Genomic DNA, 18,062 nt, shown 5'->3' on the forward strand with positions numbered 1-18,062 from the left:
ATTTTATGACGAAACAACACCAAATTCGATTTTTTGATTACTCTACTAATGCGCCGCACTGATAATGTAGCTGTGGGTCATATGTGGCCCGCGGGCCTGGGTTTGGACCACCCTGGTCTAGATGCAGTTCCTGACACCGTTAGGGTTGAAAGATATTGTAGCTTCAAAATATAAACCGCATTAGTAAAGGATGAATTTATTTTTGCGCAACAAAACGAAAATTTGCATATACAATTATATTTTCATATTGCACAATGAGAAATATCACAGTAATAATTATGAACTCATGATAACTTAAAATCAGTAAAAACGAAGGGAATGACAAAAACTGAAAAGATTTTAAACCATATATGAATAGTATGAAATGACACACACCGTTTTTTTATCAGTTGTCCAATTCAGCATTGTTAAAATGCGTTGATTAAACTTCGATTTATGTGATACAAAAGGAAATGCAGACATGACAGCATATGTTAAACTCAAAACTATTTTGGATATGAATAAACCATAAGAGGCATCATCTTGCCTATTGTGTAACCCCTGGTTATATCCTAAGTAATATAACCAGCCATACTTGCTAATATATCTGACTCTTTAGAAAAGTTTGATAATCCAAATTTCGAGTTTAAAAAATGAAAGATGTTTCGTTGTGGAGACGGTGTAATAATGATAACGGGTGAGATTGCACTTATTGGTACAAAGGTTTGGGTTTTTGAATACAGCTCTCCCATAGCTTTATTTAAAATTTTATCAAGACCCTTAGTCTGGTTGTTGAAATGAATGCAAATTTTTTGATTTTTCTTCTGAAAATATTCTGCTAGCTGGAATCAATTATCACAAATTCAATAAAATTCGGTATTGTGAAAAAATCTGTTATAAAAGATGGAGGATGAGGAGTTCTATGTACATTTTGTACATTGTTGATTTCAGGCTATTATCCGATTCTTCTCTACGCAGGAGTGCTCTGAAATAAAAGCATAAGTGTAAATGTTTCATTTTCATGTTCAAATGTATAAAATGCAGTTCAAATGTTTGTGGGCGCGACGGCCTATTCCATATCATTAGATGCTTGTACAGACTTTTGTGCAGAGCAAAAGTCGCGAAAGAACATAGTATAAAAAAAACTATTCCAAATTGTTGCTGTATTTAGGTACCGGTAAGTAAACTTTTTCGAAGTATTTCCAAGCTGTCTAGAGAAATTCAAACAGAGATATTTAATCGTTCATATCATCACAAGATTCAGTCTGTAATTCAATTCTCGCTCATTACCACAGCAAATATAGAAAGTCTATTTATTTTGAATCATATTTTTCATGTGTAATCATGTAACTCACCCCTTCAAGACCCACTACTGGATTATCGAATCCTGAAGATTTAGTACCCGACTCAAAAACAGTTGATGGTTGTGATGATTTATTTCCACTAAACATAGAAAACGACGGAACTGATTTACCATCTCTGCTGAACCAGAAAGCCATACCAGCAATAACAACAAGTAGAATTATGCCTATTACTATTCCAGCAATTGCGCCTCCAGATAACCCGGATGATGGGATAGGTTCTTGGGAGGGAAATTCGTAATCTGTAAATGAAAAAATAAATAAGAAAATCGTAAACGATATATTTATTTATTTAAAGCGCTGTATTTGACCGTGTTGGCTGGCATCGCTAATTACACTCCGACCCAAATCTCATGCCCACCACTGCACCCAATCCCAAAAATTTCAGCCCTTTGAAAAACAGTAGTTTCTCACATATTGCCTGATACCAATGGTTGTCTGTAAGGGGCTTGTTAGAAGCAAATGTCCGAATAACTGCCTCAAATAAGATTTGTTACCGAATTTGCCATTAGAAAATTGGAGCAGGTAGGACTCAAGGTAATCAATCTTTTTGGATTGTACTAATTTATCTGCGATTAAAGTACCAAATTACAGGAGAAGTGTTTTACAGTCAACTTTGACTGGTTACTAAAATTGTGGTGATGCGAGGGCCTAGTTTTCCAAGCGTTAGAATTAGACATAATGAAACCGTTGGTTGAAAACTCTGACTCAAATCCCATGCCCAAATTGGGTAGGCAATGCATAGCCGGAACATCACGTCCTTCCTAAATAAAGGGGCTCACTGCATATTAGTGGCTTGTGCAGAGTCATGTTCAGAGTAAAATAGAGAAGATAATTTATATGTTTCAGGTAGATTTCTAAATATTGAAACACATCAAATCATGTTAAATTCTTTGCCATTGTCTTTCACACAGTAGACTAACATCATGATTTGTGCAGTCATACTTGACCTTATTTAAACCTATACTTACTTGCTGGATAAAAACAGCCCGAGAAATTTGAATTAAACACAGTTTCATCCCAACAACAACCTCTTCTCAAGCAAACAGATTCATCAATACCAGTGTAACCACAGTCTTCACGGAAGTCTACGGGAACCGCTCCACAATAGGCATATTCTAAATGCAGATGTTTATATGTTATGTTTGTACTACCATACAAGCTATATAGATAGATTACTGATATTTTGATTCTGAACCACAGAATGCAAGAAGTGAACAAAACATGCAAATAGGTTTTAAAAGTAGTTTTGAAACGCGTCATCTATTGAGAGGGGAAACATAAAACAAACTAAATAACAGATTAACATGTTTAAAGACTGTGCATTGTTTTTTTCTCACTTTTTTCATCCATCGGAGCGCACAAGCCATAAATCAAGCATACGATGTCGAAGAACTATGTAAAATAATTAAAATTTTGCTCCTGAATAGTTTTTCACTTGTAAATAGCACTGTAGCATTGTAAATAGTAAATTTTATTTCATTGAGGAAATTAACATTGTCAGGTATAACGCGCTGCTATGTAACTAAGGCTATAAGCCCAAAACCCTGTAGTCAAATTGTTCTGGGTCGAATGAAAGAATCTTTGACTCCATAGCAGATGATATAGATTGAGATTCATTCTGATGAAATTTTCATGTTGAACGCTTCAACAAAACGAAATGTATCGACTGCTAGCTAACCTTTATGTACTCTGCATATGTATCCACGATCCTGGAAGCAGTCAACATCATTCCATTGTCCATCCCATGGATACATTTCAACACAGACTTCACCACGTTCAACTCCGTTAGGTTCACCTGGTACCCAGTTAAAAAAATCAACTGGTGTTTCATCTACCCATCTCCAACCACCTGAATGTCGTGGAAAAGGCAAAAATATAGTTTGTTCTACAAAAATAGTTTGTTCTACTAATATAAGAATCACACACTTTTTCTCGTGTCATTGTCATGATCAAGATATGTTTTCAGGAAAAGTAAGGTCACATGCACTCGCTGAAATGCAAATACTAACTGGAACTTATAAAAAAATTATAACGAGAACTGCGCGTTAAAAAAAATCGACAGGCATGAGACTTAATTAAAGCAATTCATGTCTATTCGGTCAGGGAAACAACTGTAAACCGACAATGATAAACCTGATCAACCGACAAATTTGAAGTAATTTTATATGGTAATTTTGCGTATATGAAAATAATAAACTTTAAAATGGGTTCAGATTTAGCTAATAAATTTTTGACAAAAACAAATGAAAATTACGATAAATGGTTCCTTTGGTATTTCTACTTTCATAAGTTCCATATACAAACTGGCTGATTTATGATGACAAATGAAAATTATGATAAAAGGCTGATTTGGTATTTCTACTTTTATAAGCTTCATATACTAACTGCTGATCTATGATGATACTTGGTTAGTCCACGATGTAATAATACAATATTGTGGGTACACTTTGCGCAACAGATGCAAGTCTATCTCTAGTTTCAAGCAAGTAAATTGGCACATATTCTAGTGAGAACACAACTTTTTTACTGAGCGCCCAAGATTTCTGAAACTTTTTGTATATAGTTCAGATCTTCATTCAAAGTGTGTAAAATCTCATGAGCAAAATCATTGGTAAATATTGTCATAACTTACTGAATCCATCGTGCGTTAACCCAGTCCATAAGTTGTGTGATCCTCCAGTAATCATATTGACTATTGCTAGGCATTCGTCTTCACCATGGAAACTTGCAAGTGTTGCTCCTCTCGTTTCACATTCCCCTCTTGCCTCCCAGAACGAGCGAGTAAATGCGCTAGAAGTACCACGCTGAATAAAATGAAAAATTAATTTGCATTTATTATTCAGGAAGTCTTTTTCTATCAGTCTATCAATATATTACTGTCAACAACTTCTACTTCACAGATTCTATGACGAATGGCACACACATAGACATGCATACTTGATACATACACGAAGGTTGTGACGTTACTATACTCGTTATAAAGGTTACAAAAAATGTGATTAAGGTCACATCAAATTACTGTGATGACTTTCATGTTTGCCGAAAACATTAGAATATCTGTTCTAACCAACTACGTATCATATACAAACAGTTGTACCTTTCAAAAACGATCAATTTTACGAACCTCAATATAATAGCAATAAGCTCCATATCCGACGAATCCCGGATCACATGTTCCTTCTATGTCGACAGGAGTTGGTGGTGGGGTAGGGATAGAAACCAATGACTTCTTACACATAAAAGGTAATGTTGCACCACACGACATTCCTGAACCAGTTTCTGAAACTACGCTCCACGAACCGTCCCTTGAATAATATACGGTAAAACCTCAGTACTAATTTAGAATTATTAAACTCTCGTCTAGATGGTGTGGTGCATCATGCAAAGAATACGCTCGTAACAGCCCCTCTGATTACCGTGCGTGGGTTTTCAGGTTCTAATTCCATGCGGGGATGGTTATGTGCGAGAGGACTCCTTGCCACCATAGGGTGGTTCACATAACAGCTGGTTGGTTACGACTTCCTACACCATCAAGTCCAAGCTTTTGAAAACAAATAACTGGTTAACTAATCCCATATCCAGCATGGACACCAACACGGGGTCAGATGCACAAGTCATGATATGCATTGCATACACCATGTCATAGAATGTTACACACCTGTTCATATAAACACATCCTGAACTCTGTGATGCAGTTTCAACATCTGGTTCACCGACTCCCCAGTTGGTATATTCAACTGGCCATCCATCCGCCCATGTAAACGTTGTTTCCGTCAAGATTGGTGATGCCGTTAGAGAATCTATTGGTGTCAATGGTGTGCTGGTCTGTCAGAAACGTAAAGCATAAAACAGTGGCACATATAGACACCATAAATTTTTAAATGACAGCTTATCGACAATTTGACTCTATGAAACCTTGCATAATTGTCCTCGATGTTCATAAGTGAAATGCTTTTGGTATCACAAGATGACATGATGTAAACTATGAGTATACAATGCCATGATCGTGGTTGATTCACGGTGATGTCATATTGGATTTTCGTAAATGCATTATTCTGCCTAAATGAATTTTCACTAATTTAAAAAAAAATATTATCATGTCATTATTGAATTTACAAAGAATTTTCGCAAACTACAAAATTGCAGTTATAGTTGATTCAGTAATAACTCAAATTTAAAAACATGCTAAGAAGCCCAAAGCTGTAATAAAAATGTCACGGTATCAGAGAACGTAACGACCGACATCATACCCCTTTCTCGTCGCGAACCCAAAGGCAATAGGCGATACCCTAGTAGTGGTTACAATACTTAAAAACTCTACTTACTGTTGTCTGATATTGCATTCCAATCCACATAGAATCAGCCGAGATACTTTGCCAGAACATACTTTTTATCATGTTGTTTTCATATCCTTGATAGATACTCACAAGATCTATTCCTTTTCCTAATATTCAAATAAAATATATAAAAGTAACGAAGAAAACCAATTCTAGATTAACAATTCAGTTGAACGCAAAAATGAAATTAGAAAGGCATATAAATCTAATGTAACTATAAGTTCAAATTCATACTCAAGTGAAGTTTTAGTGCAGAGTTTTGTAACCAGGCCTTCAGCCCCCCTTGGGAAGGCCATGGAACGGTTCTCTGGAGACCACGAGCAAAGGCCTTGCGGTGACTACAATAATATGACCTTGATTTATTTATTCTTTTGCTTTCATTTATTGCTTTTTTATTGTTAAACATGGTAGATAAAATAACTGTTGTAAATGCTTTCAAAACAAAACCAATCCTTTTATTGAAAAACAATTGGCAACGTAATGATGAAAGATTTTGGAAAGTGGTCTTGTATCTTGAAATTTTGAAAATTTATCACGACGAAAAGTTTTCAGTCCTATCAAACATATTATATTACTGAATATCAGTATCTGAAAGTAAAAATCTTTGCCCAGAACAGAAATAGAAAAACATCATCAACATAAAGTTTGGTGACAATCATGCACAACAACACACCTTCATTTTGACACATAGTTCGAGCATCATCCCATGTTGCCGAAGTGCTCATATATTTAAAGCATGCATCCCCATATAACTTATAACCATTGGGACATTGCTCTGGTCTGGGTGTTGCCTCTTGTGGAGGGTTTTCTTCTGAAACATCTTGGTAACAAATGAATGCGTTTACTCCATAACAATCGTCATCATTCCATTTACCAGCTGTGTGAGATGCGTAATCCATTTTCACACAAGATGTCTGAAAGATAAATGAAAAACAAATGTACTCTTTCCTCTACATTTTCAAATTTGGACAATGTTTCTCGTAAGTATAGGAGATTATTTGATATGAAGCCTCTGAGCAGTTCTAGGTGGCTGCGAGCAATTCGCGATGTTAGTTGTTTGATTGTAAGCAAAGAATCATTAAATGATGTAAAATTCTTTTTTAATGTAGATGGAACTTACGCCATAAAAGTCAGGTTGTCCTGATCCCCAATTTGTGTAGTAAACTGATGATTGATCTATCCAAACAAATGGATTCCAATACGATCCCCACATGCCAATCCATGCATTTCTTCCAATGTAATACATCAAACTGCTAACGTATGCCTGGGTACCAAGAATGGCAAGTTTGATTAGTGGCAAGTTTAATAATGAAGTGTGAATCGTTTGCTACACTAAAACTTTGAACTAAGGTATGAGATCAGAATCAGGTGAGTAAATTTAAACCTAATGTAAGATACTGATTTCAGCTCTGATCGAAATTAAATACAAATGTATAATATATTGAATTCCATGTGAGATATCCCCAGTTTAAGCACAGATATTCCTAACTATTCTACATATTGTCATTTCACTTCAGTATTTTGCAAAACAATTTATTCATTATGAACAGTCCCACACAGCATAAATGAAGAATATGATACACCTTGAATGATAGGGTGAACTGTCACTGACCGACAGACTAATCTTCATTATTTCTTAAGAGATGGATTGAATGATGAGTTACAATTTGACAAAACATACCAAATCATTATTTTGAAAGTCAATAATGGTCCTATATTGTGCATCATTATCTTTTTCTTAAAATTACTGAATAATATTATTCAAAAATGAAACGAGAGTAGTTTTGACCTTTGGTTACTACAGAAAAAATATGGAAGTCAATTCATTCATAAAATTTTGAGTTTTAAAATAATTTCGCACCTGTTCGTATTCGTTTTCAACAACAGCCAAAGTAGCTGAGATATTTTCACATCTTTGTCTTGCATCATACCAGTTTAGTCTATCACCAGATGCCAAGCCACCATATGTCCAACATTTGCTTCCAAAAGGATAGTAACCTAATATATGAAAAAAATACATTATGGTATACTGCAGAAATGAAGATATTCAATTTAACTAACAATCTTACTTTGAAACCGCGTTTAAAATGAAATTGTCAATAGGTTGTTTATAATCACATATTTAAGATAAATTAAATAAAATATATCTTTTCTATAACACATTGTCATAAGTACAGCCTGTTGCAATCCTTACAATTATCTGTGGAGACAAAAATAATGAACGCTGTGACCTGGTTGTTAAAGTGTTAGACACAATATGATTGCATCGCAGTAATATACTTGGGTTCAAGTCCCACGCCCACCTCCTCACCCAGAGTTTTATAAATTGGGTAGGTAATGCCGAATCACAAAGACTCAAGCTATTGTATCTCCTTAGCTATCAGGGGTTGCCTACACAGAGCGTTGTTCGCAACTAAACTGTATAAATTTGTCGTATAAAAAATTGTTTTAGGTTTGTATAATGATGCTGTCTATTTCTCGCAGTTTCCAGATGCTATTATTTTTCATACTATACAAATTGAAAGGTTACTGTAACTTACTAGAGAATTATACCCATTTCAATTTATTTTGGAAATGCATTTTACAATTTTTGCGCCTTTCACACTAGATTATTTTCCTGTATTCAGGTAACAAATTATAATATACCGGATGGACAATTCCCCTCTGGTGGAATGGTAGGTGGAAAAGTTATTCCACCGACATCGTTCATGTTTTTCATACAGATGTAGGATTGTCTTAGTCCACAGTTATCGTCATTCCAATTACCATCATGTGCGGTCATCTCAGCGCATCCTGGGAACAAAAAACCAGCCGTATATTACGCAACTAAATAAAAACGGAATTGCTTTGATGGGGAAATTCATTTGAAAACGATTTTCAATCTAGTTGCAAAGATATAGTAATTTAGACATTTTCGGAAGTCGTACCAGCAATATATAGAGGTATTGTATTTGTATTGAATGCTATTATTATTGGGATATTTACGTCAATGTCAAATTGCAAGAAAACCTAGGTATGTAATTCAAGGTCAAATGAACACATACTGATACAAAGATCCCCACATAGCAATGTCAACCAAGCTTTTTATCAGTAGTTAGCCCTCAATTTTCATTTACCTTAGTAATCGTTTTCTACATCCAATAAACTAAACTGAATGAAGAAACACCCAACACATCCGGCGAATTTGAAAAAAAAGCACTTATATCTAGAAACTACAGCAACACAACAAAACAAAAACTAATCAAATTAGAAAGAAATGCTCAAATATATAGACACAAGGGTGCACATAGGTATCAAAAACATAAGGCCTGCGAGCATCAAGTTTGCTGATAGATCAGGGACAAAAAATACGGAGGTGGACAAGCAATAAGAAGTATTCTCATTTAAATAAAAAAAAAATAAGAAATTGTTTTTGTGATATATCTGGTCACATATGGAGAAATTTGAAAATTGCAACTGTTTTAGAATAACTTCTTTCATCTACTAAAATTTGAACTCAATTGGTCCATTAGTAACAGGTAAAAGCGATTTTTTCCTCAACAACAACAGGATTAAAAACAACAACAAGAATTTAGTAAAACGATTCATTTGTCCACTTTAAGTCCAAGTATACAAAAGCGTTTATGTAAATTGTTATTATTGCTTTTCTCCGCAATTTAAGTGTCAATTGATTTCAAATTTTCAGTAATTACAAAGGGAAGACATTTTTGGAAGAATATACCAGAATGCTCGATATTCCACAGTTTTTTGTATTTGCATATATTACGCCATCATGTGCCATTCCTTCAATCAATGTGTATGTAACCGATGTGTATTACTACTACAGTTGTGGGACCTGATTTGTAATTTAGATTTGGCACATTCGAAATATCAGGTAACGGATTTCTGTGTAGCCGCTGCAGTTAGTCAATTAATATTCATGTCCATATATTTGAGCATTGCTCTATAGTTATTGCTCTACTAAAGCATGCTCTAGATTTTCATCTGACAACAATCAACGACATTATTGACTAACAAACTCTTTACTTTTACCAACCTTCACTTTCCAAATAATTATTTGGTTCACCAGGTGCCCAGTTAACGTAGTTGAGAGTTGAACCATCTGACCAGGCCCATTGTTGAAGTGCAACATCCTAAGTAGAAGATAGTAATGAAAAACGATAATATCGCTTTTATGTTACTCACATAAAATAAAATATGTATGAATAATGGTTGATGCTCATTCGATGGTATATAAATAGGTAATACGACTTCTCATTTGTTACGATGCTTTTCATATAAAAGTGGTGGAGTGTGATGATCTTGGGAAACATCACAATCTTTAAAGTGTTACAAAACTATTTCTTCAGTTAAAAAATTTTTATCATAAAATTATTTTTTACACTGTTTGTCTTTCACAGTTCCCAGTGTATGATAAATGGATGGGATTTGCAAAATTTGAAATCTTCCTAATTATAGAGTAGATTCGGGGCAAAATATTGGTGGATGCTCGTTTAATAAAGAGTGAGAAAACATTTTCAACCGAAACTACTCACTCTCAATCCTATCCAATGTTGCTCGAATCCAGAACTTGCGATTCTACTGAGGACAAAAGATTTTTCTTCAATGCTGTGCATGGACACAAGATGTCCGCCCATTTCAGCGCAACTTTTTTCAGCATTTGGCCACGAATGTGGTTCTGCAGTTTCAAAATGGTAACATTTATCTATTCCATCAGATGCAGTGAATTTTATCTGAAGATATTTGAAATATAATTAGGGAAATACAATTTTGAATCATTGGATATTTAGTTTTAGCCAACCTATAATTATTGTTGTTGTCAGTAGCTAATCATGTACATTTGACATTGGTCAAAAGGCTATATCGGGGGTGGGCAACTTCTCTAGTCGGCGGGCCAGATGTGGGAAAATGAAGTTCGGGCCGGACCCTGCCCGCGGGCCGTATGTTGTCCACCCCTGGGCTATATGCATCCACATGCGCCATTCCCTCATTTGTGAACTGTCAATATGTGGAATTAATTTCTCTTTTAACGACTTTTATCTAGTTCAGGTGTCGCCTCAAATATAGATGAAAGCTTTTTGAATTATGCAATTTTCCATTTTGCTCTTTTCTATGAATATATCAATAAAAATACATAAAACCATAAAACCCCAGATTACCCATAAAACATCTGTTCCACATTCCGTAGATTCAGTGCCTTGTGGTGCAGGTAGAGTGGGTGGTGGTAACGGAGTATCTCTCTTCCCAATCTTGCAAACCCAATTACGTAGTGCATCACAATTCAAATCATTCCACCTGAAATTACAATATTGGCTGCATGAGAACATTCAACAAATGAATTGCCGCTAGCCAACCTAAAGCAAGAAACCAATTTCCGTGTAGCAACATATCTTTTTAAATCTTTTTTCGGTTCACTTTTATAACTGTGGAAATCGTAGAGAGTTATTGTCATTTGAATCGATTAATTAAATTGAATCATGTTTGCCATATTGGACCATGAAATTAGACTCGAAGTCTGGCATTATATTTATATACTGGTAGCAAAATTGGATTTAGTGCCTATTGAAAAACTCTCAAAATTCAAGATCCTATATTTTGCACTCCTCTAACTCTAAGTTTGTATTTTAGGTTCTCAGAACAGAATGAAAGCATTATCAGACTTGAAAACATCTAAGTTAGGCTATTGTAGTAGGATTTCATGTTGTGGTTGGGAGCTGGAGTTAGGCAATCTGGAGTTAGGCAATCGTAAATTAATATCGGATAAACTTACATTGAGCCATACGTCAATTGAGTTTCCACACAATTTTCTGCTCCATTATGATCACTAGGTTCTCCGCCAGCCCAATTAGTATACGAAACAGGTGTTTCTTTAAATCAGAAAAAATAAGATAAATTGTTGTTAATCAGTACCGATAAAATGAATATTTTATTTATCTATTGAAACTATAAATTTGTGAATGATTACAATGAGTTCTATTTGTGATTATGATGTATGAAGCATTTTAGTACCGTATTTTACTGACCATTAGATGCACTTTAAATCCTTTTTTTCACAGAAATCAATCATGCGCTTTATAAGTCGGTGCAGTTAATATATGAATCAAGGCTTTATTGCCTACACTCAAAACCAGTACCGGTACTATTATTTTATAAAAAAATTGCCATTTTCTTTGAATAAAATACAAGAACCCTTAAAAATATTGATTTTTTTTTAATGAGTTTTGTACTGTACTCTTTAAGAACCGCTTCGTCTTATAGGCTGGTGAACCGCATTTATGAATAAAAACTAAATTTGAGAAATTTATTGACAGTGCGTTTTAATTTTCAAAAGACTAAAGCTGTAAAAAGGGCTCTGAGCTTCCAAACACGAAAGTTTGCAAACGTAGAAGCATCTTTTCTAAATAATCATTAGAACAGTTGCCAGTACACAGCATACAAATATGGAGTAAAGTCATTTTTACCATCAGTCCAAACGTATCCAGCATCTGGGTTCTTATTGTTGAGTCCCATCCAGAAGCTTGTGTATGAATATAAAGCTGTTTGAGCTACAAAATCCCAGACAGCAGATTCTTCGATTGAGCTATGCAAAGATAGGAGATCAGCGCCTTGTGCTCTGCAGTTGTCCAATGCGTCATCCCATGTTAGTCTTTCAGCGCGGTCTGTTTTTTCATTTATCTGCGAAATGAAACATAACATATTGGTATTTAGAAAATGAAAGACTATTTTTTTCAATCACACTACTCAACTGAATCTTCGTTCACAAATGGGAGTAATTTTTAGGCATGCTCATGTCTTTTTTTATTGTTACTAGATTTCGTCTACTGTTAGGTAAGGAGCTACCTTATTTTGAAAGTACCTTGGCCTTTCGGGTCCAATTTAATACACCCTGGGTGAAATGATGGGTTTGGTATTTGAATACGAGATTTCAACCTTTGATGCTATAATAGTTAAGTTTAACGATAATTCATTTACCCTTCACATTAACATGTAAACATGTACCTGATAACAAGAAACTGTGTTTTCGTTTCCCATCCATCCAGTTGGACACTGAACATTGGGGTCGGGTGTAGTAACTACTGGCTGGGTATAACCAGCCCTGTCTTTTTCACAAATATAATATCGAACAAAGATACATAATTCCAAGTTCCAGTAACCTGAAAACAATTTTTTTGTAATAATTCACTCCAGTTATAATACAACAAATGATATTCAGAATTACAACATACCAGTTCTATCGTCCATGTATGTACATCCTTGTGGGTTTTCGTTTCCGCAATAATTTGCCCGACCAGACCATTGTGCGTCTATGCTGCACCAAGACGCGCCATCGACAACAACTGGGTTGTCGACAGTGGTACATTCATAGTATGTCACACCTTTGTAGACGAATGGGAATGTACACTTCAGCATAGCGTCTAAACATTAAAAATAATGATAACGTAAATTTTTTTTTCAGATGGAACTACCATTATGATTTTCTGATTCACGATTTTTACTACTATTTTTTACTGAAAGGGTCTCTGCGGGCGCATACGTTTCTAAATTCAAAATAAACCAGTGCATGAAATACCCCAAACCGGAAGTCGCGAGTCAACTCGAGTGTCATCCAATTCTTGAGTCGAATTCGAAGTCATGGCAACAATTTAAATGACTTGAGTTACTTGTGAACTGAGTAAATTGTGAATCCAGTCAAAATTGAGTCAAGTCAACGATTCGAGTCTACTGAAACTCTGAATGGAATGTTTTTTCAGTACACATTACTGTCCACCTGGTTCGCCTGCATCCCAATGAGTGTATGTAACCATCTCTTCAGATCTTTGCCATGTAAAATATTGACCTCCTTGAATATCGGTATGTGCTGTAAATCCTATCCATGCTGTGTATCCAGAAAATGCTGGCAGTTGTGATGTCACCTACAAGTCCAATTATATATATTGAACAGTGATCATAAAATTAACATACCTTATTAAATTTAAGTATCATTTTAATTTTAATAATAGTAAAAGTTCTTTATCGGAAGAGGGATAGAATTTTAGATTAAAATTAAATTTCAAATATGATGTCCTTAATTTTTATAAAATGACAACTGAAAGCTTCTTCAGACTTGATATAAGATTTGATAGACAGGTCTCAATGTATAATTCACCGTAGTTTTTATGGTCATATATCAAACAAACCAACTAAATATCTATTGAATTATTGAACCTAGTGCCTTCTGTGCCCCTTAACAAAGCTGTCAAGGTATAACATAGAAAAGTCTGACTTAAAGATATTTCAAATAAGAATCTTGCCAATTTAAGGAGAGTTTTGGTGACTTTTCTTCGAGTGAATATTTATCAAACATTGAACAACACATCAGAAATAATGTTGCATTCAAAAATTATTGTTATTAGTATGGTTTTAGTTTAATTGTTTTATTATGCGTACCTTTACTCCAAAAAGGCGCTGTGACAAACAATATGTAGGGAGTTACCATAATTTGGAAGGACAGAAATCCTATTCCCTACCGATTTTATTACACACTTGGGTTGGGCAGCGTAAGATTTAAACCAGATATGTAGAATCTGGGCTGCCAACTCAGTTAAGTCTAAAACTTCACCCACGGCTACCTTTCACCCTAATTCACACTAATTTTGTTTCTGAAAAGTTAAAACTTACCAATGCATGGACAAATGCTTGTTCATAGTCATCATGGATGCTGACTAATCTCGATCCCATTTCTTGACATTGAATATCAGCATATGCTTGAATGAACTCATCATTGCTCACTCTATAACAAGACGGGCCTAAAATGTCCAAAAAATGGAAGATTTAAGAATTTTATGTGATTTTTGAGTGATTTTATGCCATTGGGATACTAATGGTCTTAGATACAAGTTTGTTTCCTGACTATTAAATGACTGGTAGACTTACACACTGGTGTGTTAGGTTGCTATTTAGTTTAGATTCAAACAACTTTGAAACTTCAGCAATTTAAACTTAAGTGTGCATCGGGGTATATTTTCAATATTATAAACGAGATGGAATTAGACTTGTTAAGTATTAATTATGAATTTTGAAGATTGTTGCTAAAACAATATTCCTGTGAGTGTATCGCTATTAATCAAATTGTTTTGGGTGTCAATGAAATCACGAAAATTGAACTTTGGAATGATCCAAATATAAGCATTCTGTAGAGACAGTGGCTTAATCTAGTTGTGTGATGTTATTCTATTTGCCATGAGATTTATTTCGATATTCTTAGGTTGTATTTATCGCCTTTCACTCTGGACAGGCCTCTGCAAAAGCAGCTACTACTAAGTAGTTTTAAAGAAAGCATTCCAGAAGCTGGGCTTTACTTAACCAATGGTGGGAATGGGATTTGAACCCGATATTTTACCCTGTGATAGCATCACTCTTCAATCTTTAGGTCACCCACACCCATCAAACATCCACCCTGGGTCAAGCGGTGGCTGGTGGGTATGGGATTTGAACCAGATATTTTACCCCGTGATTGCATCATATATACTTAAGTCTGACCCTTCAACCTTTGGGCCACCTACACCCATCAAACATCCAAAAAATTCACATATAAAAAGTAATACATTATCTATTTTTATCATCTATTTCATATTTACCAAAAGCAGTCCAGCCAGGTTCACATCCAGCATCTGTGGGTGGAAATATCGTTGTCGATGGCGGTTTGAATTGTTTTACTCTTTTGCAAATATAAGGTTCTGTTACATCACATTCTATATCATTCCAATATCCTTGTTGGATGTATATTTGTACACAGCGTTCTTGCTGTATAAGTATATTTGAATATGGATTGATAAAAAGATTGTAAATTTATCAAGAATTGCTAAAGTACTAGACTCTAGTAACTAGAGTATGAATTGCAGCTAGTTTATTGCGTAAATCCAACACAATCCTTCATTCAGAGCGTAATATTTGATAAAGCCTATGTCGTACAACAAAAATTTCTAGTACAGTACTTCAAATCCATGTACTTATCAAAGTATTTTTATGAAAAATTTGCTAGAAGCAAAGTCACTAACTCAGAAATATAAGAGATTGATCTCTGTGCCAAGAGCTACTGAGACTATGGAGACTCAAAAAAGAAATTGTCTAATATAGTCGATGAGTGTTTTAACGGAGTATGATGAAATAATTCAGAGTGAATTAGAAATTTCCAGTATTTTGCAACATGAGTAGCCTTCAATGTCATTTTGCAGCTTTACAAATATTTTCATACAAAGGTCAATATTAAAACTATTGAAATTCTACCATATAATAAGCAAACTCAAAAACTTTAATCTTACGTTTCCATTTGGTTCACGGTAAAACCATTTTGTGTAAGTTACTGGAGATCCGTCCGACCACAAATAATAATCTTGAATGTCTAAATCTGACATTCCGATCCAAGCGTCGTCACCACCAGCAAATATATTGCCAGCTGTTTAAAATATTACCAAGTGGTGTAAATAGGTCGAAAAATTGTTTTTTTCCTCATTTCACTCTGAGCAAGACCAGCCTCAACTATGAGAAACGAACTGTGTGGGACCAAGTTTAGGGTAGAGATAATGAAGATTATATTTATTTCTTATTTTATCCAAAATTTTGTTTTTTTGGTTGAAGTTTTGAAACTGTTCCATGGCAGCTTGTACACATGTACTAAATTAACTGCTTATTTTATTTCATTCATTCATTTGGTTGTGTTTTCGATATGAATCTTAAGGGTCTGGAGGAATAAATGAATTGAGTTAGAATCAGTGCTATAATCCAGAATGAATTTAGATTGAAACGTGCAAACTAATCAAATAATATTAAATTCCCCTCATCAAAGCAAATTCTGTTAGCAATGTAGGCTAGATGAAGTGAGTACAAGTCTTTTTATGCATAAATTTGGTTCCTTTACCACATTTATAGAGGCGATAAAAAAAACGAATACTAACTTTCCATTTTAATAAGCAAAGATTCCATAAAATCATTTTCTCCTGATGACCCAATAGATGCCAGATCTGCCCCCATGCTTAAACATGCTGTTCTTGCTGCTTGCCATGTTCTTACATCACCTGAATGAACGTTATGAAGTTAAATTATGCTAGGATGGAAATTTGACTTTATATCTGGCACTGGCATTGATATATATATCGGCAGAGATTTACCCACACACCCCCTGGGGGGTGAACATTCCCCCTTATAAAATTTTAAACAACCCCCTAATTTTCAGGTGTGCATCCATACTTTAATCATGACATAGATAAAAATGTATTTGAATATTCAGAAAGTGGCCTATATAAGTAAATACCGTTGAAGATAACCGACTGTCAATAAATTGTTTTGATTGGGGTTTTGTCCACACATAAGGCACAATGGGCTATGAGACCCCACCAGTACTATTACTGGCTTTGAGTGTAGACAATAAAGCATATAGCACTACCTGATCCACACATCATGTGCACCAGCTCCGCAGCTCGTAAGGCGCATGATCGTTTTTTGAATAAAAGGGGATTAATATTAAAATAGTGAAGTGCAATAACTTTCAGTCAGTGTATGTGTGTACCTTAACGAGGTTAGGTGACTAGGTCATTACGACTGGCATGATTCGAATTTTTGTGAATTATTCTCGACTTGCATTAATTAGTCTGCTAGAAATTCTTTTTATTATTATAATTTTTACCTTTTGGGGAATGCCAGTAGCAGTTGTCTCCCCATGTATACCATCCGTCATCACAACCAAGAGCTAAAAAATTAAAATTTAAAAAAACTTCTGTGAAATTATCTGAGAGAAGATAATAAATAACGAAATATAATAAGATAATAATACAGTACAAATAATACACATAATAGATACATGCATGGTTGATTATAAAAACCTGTAAAATTATTCATATACTGAACTGACACTAGCAAATACTGATATACTCGAACGAACGAGTACAGAAACAATGTAAATTGTTAATGAAATGATGAAAGCATCAGCGATTAGCGTCAGTGCCGGTTTGTTAAAGTAACAGTCACAAATTATTTTATATACATATATACTAAAATTTAAAATATGCCACTCACTATATCCAGTAAATGAAAATGATGATGGGTAAGCTCCGTATCTGAAGAAAAATTCAACAATTATTCGTAGCTATTACGGATAGCGCATGTCCTAATAGGACATTTGGACTAAAAGTCGGACATGGGTTTTTGACTCTTACTTTGTTCTATGACCCTTGTAGATGCCTTTACGAACAAGGCCCTTTACAAGCAGTAGCTGATATCTTGGGATATGCTAAAAGTTACATTTGTTTGGAAGGACCGACTATTTTGTGTTCTAAGGAGAGTTATAATCGAATCTGCTTCCATTACTCAAAATTACAGGTTTCAATTGGTTATAGCATCGAAATCA

The 18,062-nt window shown here is 34.7% G+C and overlaps 1 protein-coding gene across 1 annotated transcript in view; it reads right to left on the minus strand.

The window, feature by feature from the left end:
• Positions 1-213: 213 nt before the first annotated feature.
• Positions 214-18,062, minus strand: part of LOC120344952 (lymphocyte antigen 75-like) — a 33,522-nt gene continuing 15,673 nt past the window's right edge. Inside the window, exons 31-56 of the mRNA XM_039414296.2 lie at positions 17,732-17,772; positions 17,343-17,405; positions 16,615-16,734; positions 15,982-16,115; positions 15,298-15,463; positions 14,339-14,466; positions 13,449-13,593; positions 12,907-13,095; positions 12,680-12,834; positions 12,142-12,355; positions 11,451-11,547; positions 10,840-10,975; positions 10,216-10,413; positions 9,717-9,813; positions 8,327-8,473; positions 7,542-7,678; positions 6,801-6,944; positions 6,354-6,594; positions 5,669-5,787; positions 5,002-5,168; positions 4,468-4,648; positions 3,976-4,147; positions 3,022-3,192; positions 2,312-2,458; positions 1,335-1,582; positions 214-964 (exon numbers count right to left, since the gene is read on the minus strand). Coding sequence (XP_039270230.2) covers positions 950-964; positions 1,335-1,582; positions 2,312-2,458; positions 3,022-3,192; positions 3,976-4,147; positions 4,468-4,648; positions 5,002-5,168; positions 5,669-5,787; positions 6,354-6,594; positions 6,801-6,944; positions 7,542-7,678; positions 8,327-8,473; positions 9,717-9,813; positions 10,216-10,413; positions 10,840-10,975; positions 11,451-11,547; positions 12,142-12,355; positions 12,680-12,834; positions 12,907-13,095; positions 13,449-13,593; positions 14,339-14,466; positions 15,298-15,463; positions 15,982-16,115; positions 16,615-16,734; positions 17,343-17,405; positions 17,732-17,772 — 3,772 coding nt within the window. The 3' untranslated portion in view covers positions 214-949. The remainder of the gene's footprint in view (positions 965-1,334; positions 1,583-2,311; positions 2,459-3,021; positions 3,193-3,975; positions 4,148-4,467; positions 4,649-5,001; positions 5,169-5,668; positions 5,788-6,353; positions 6,595-6,800; positions 6,945-7,541; positions 7,679-8,326; positions 8,474-9,716; positions 9,814-10,215; positions 10,414-10,839; positions 10,976-11,450; positions 11,548-12,141; positions 12,356-12,679; positions 12,835-12,906; positions 13,096-13,448; positions 13,594-14,338; positions 14,467-15,297; positions 15,464-15,981; positions 16,116-16,614; positions 16,735-17,342; positions 17,406-17,731; positions 17,773-18,062) is intronic.

This window comes from Styela clava, chromosome 5, assembly GCF_964204865.1.
Source record: "Styela clava chromosome 5, kaStyClav1.hap1.2, whole genome shotgun sequence".
Lineage (NCBI taxonomy): Eukaryota > Metazoa > Chordata > Ascidiacea > Stolidobranchia > Styelidae > Styela > Styela clava.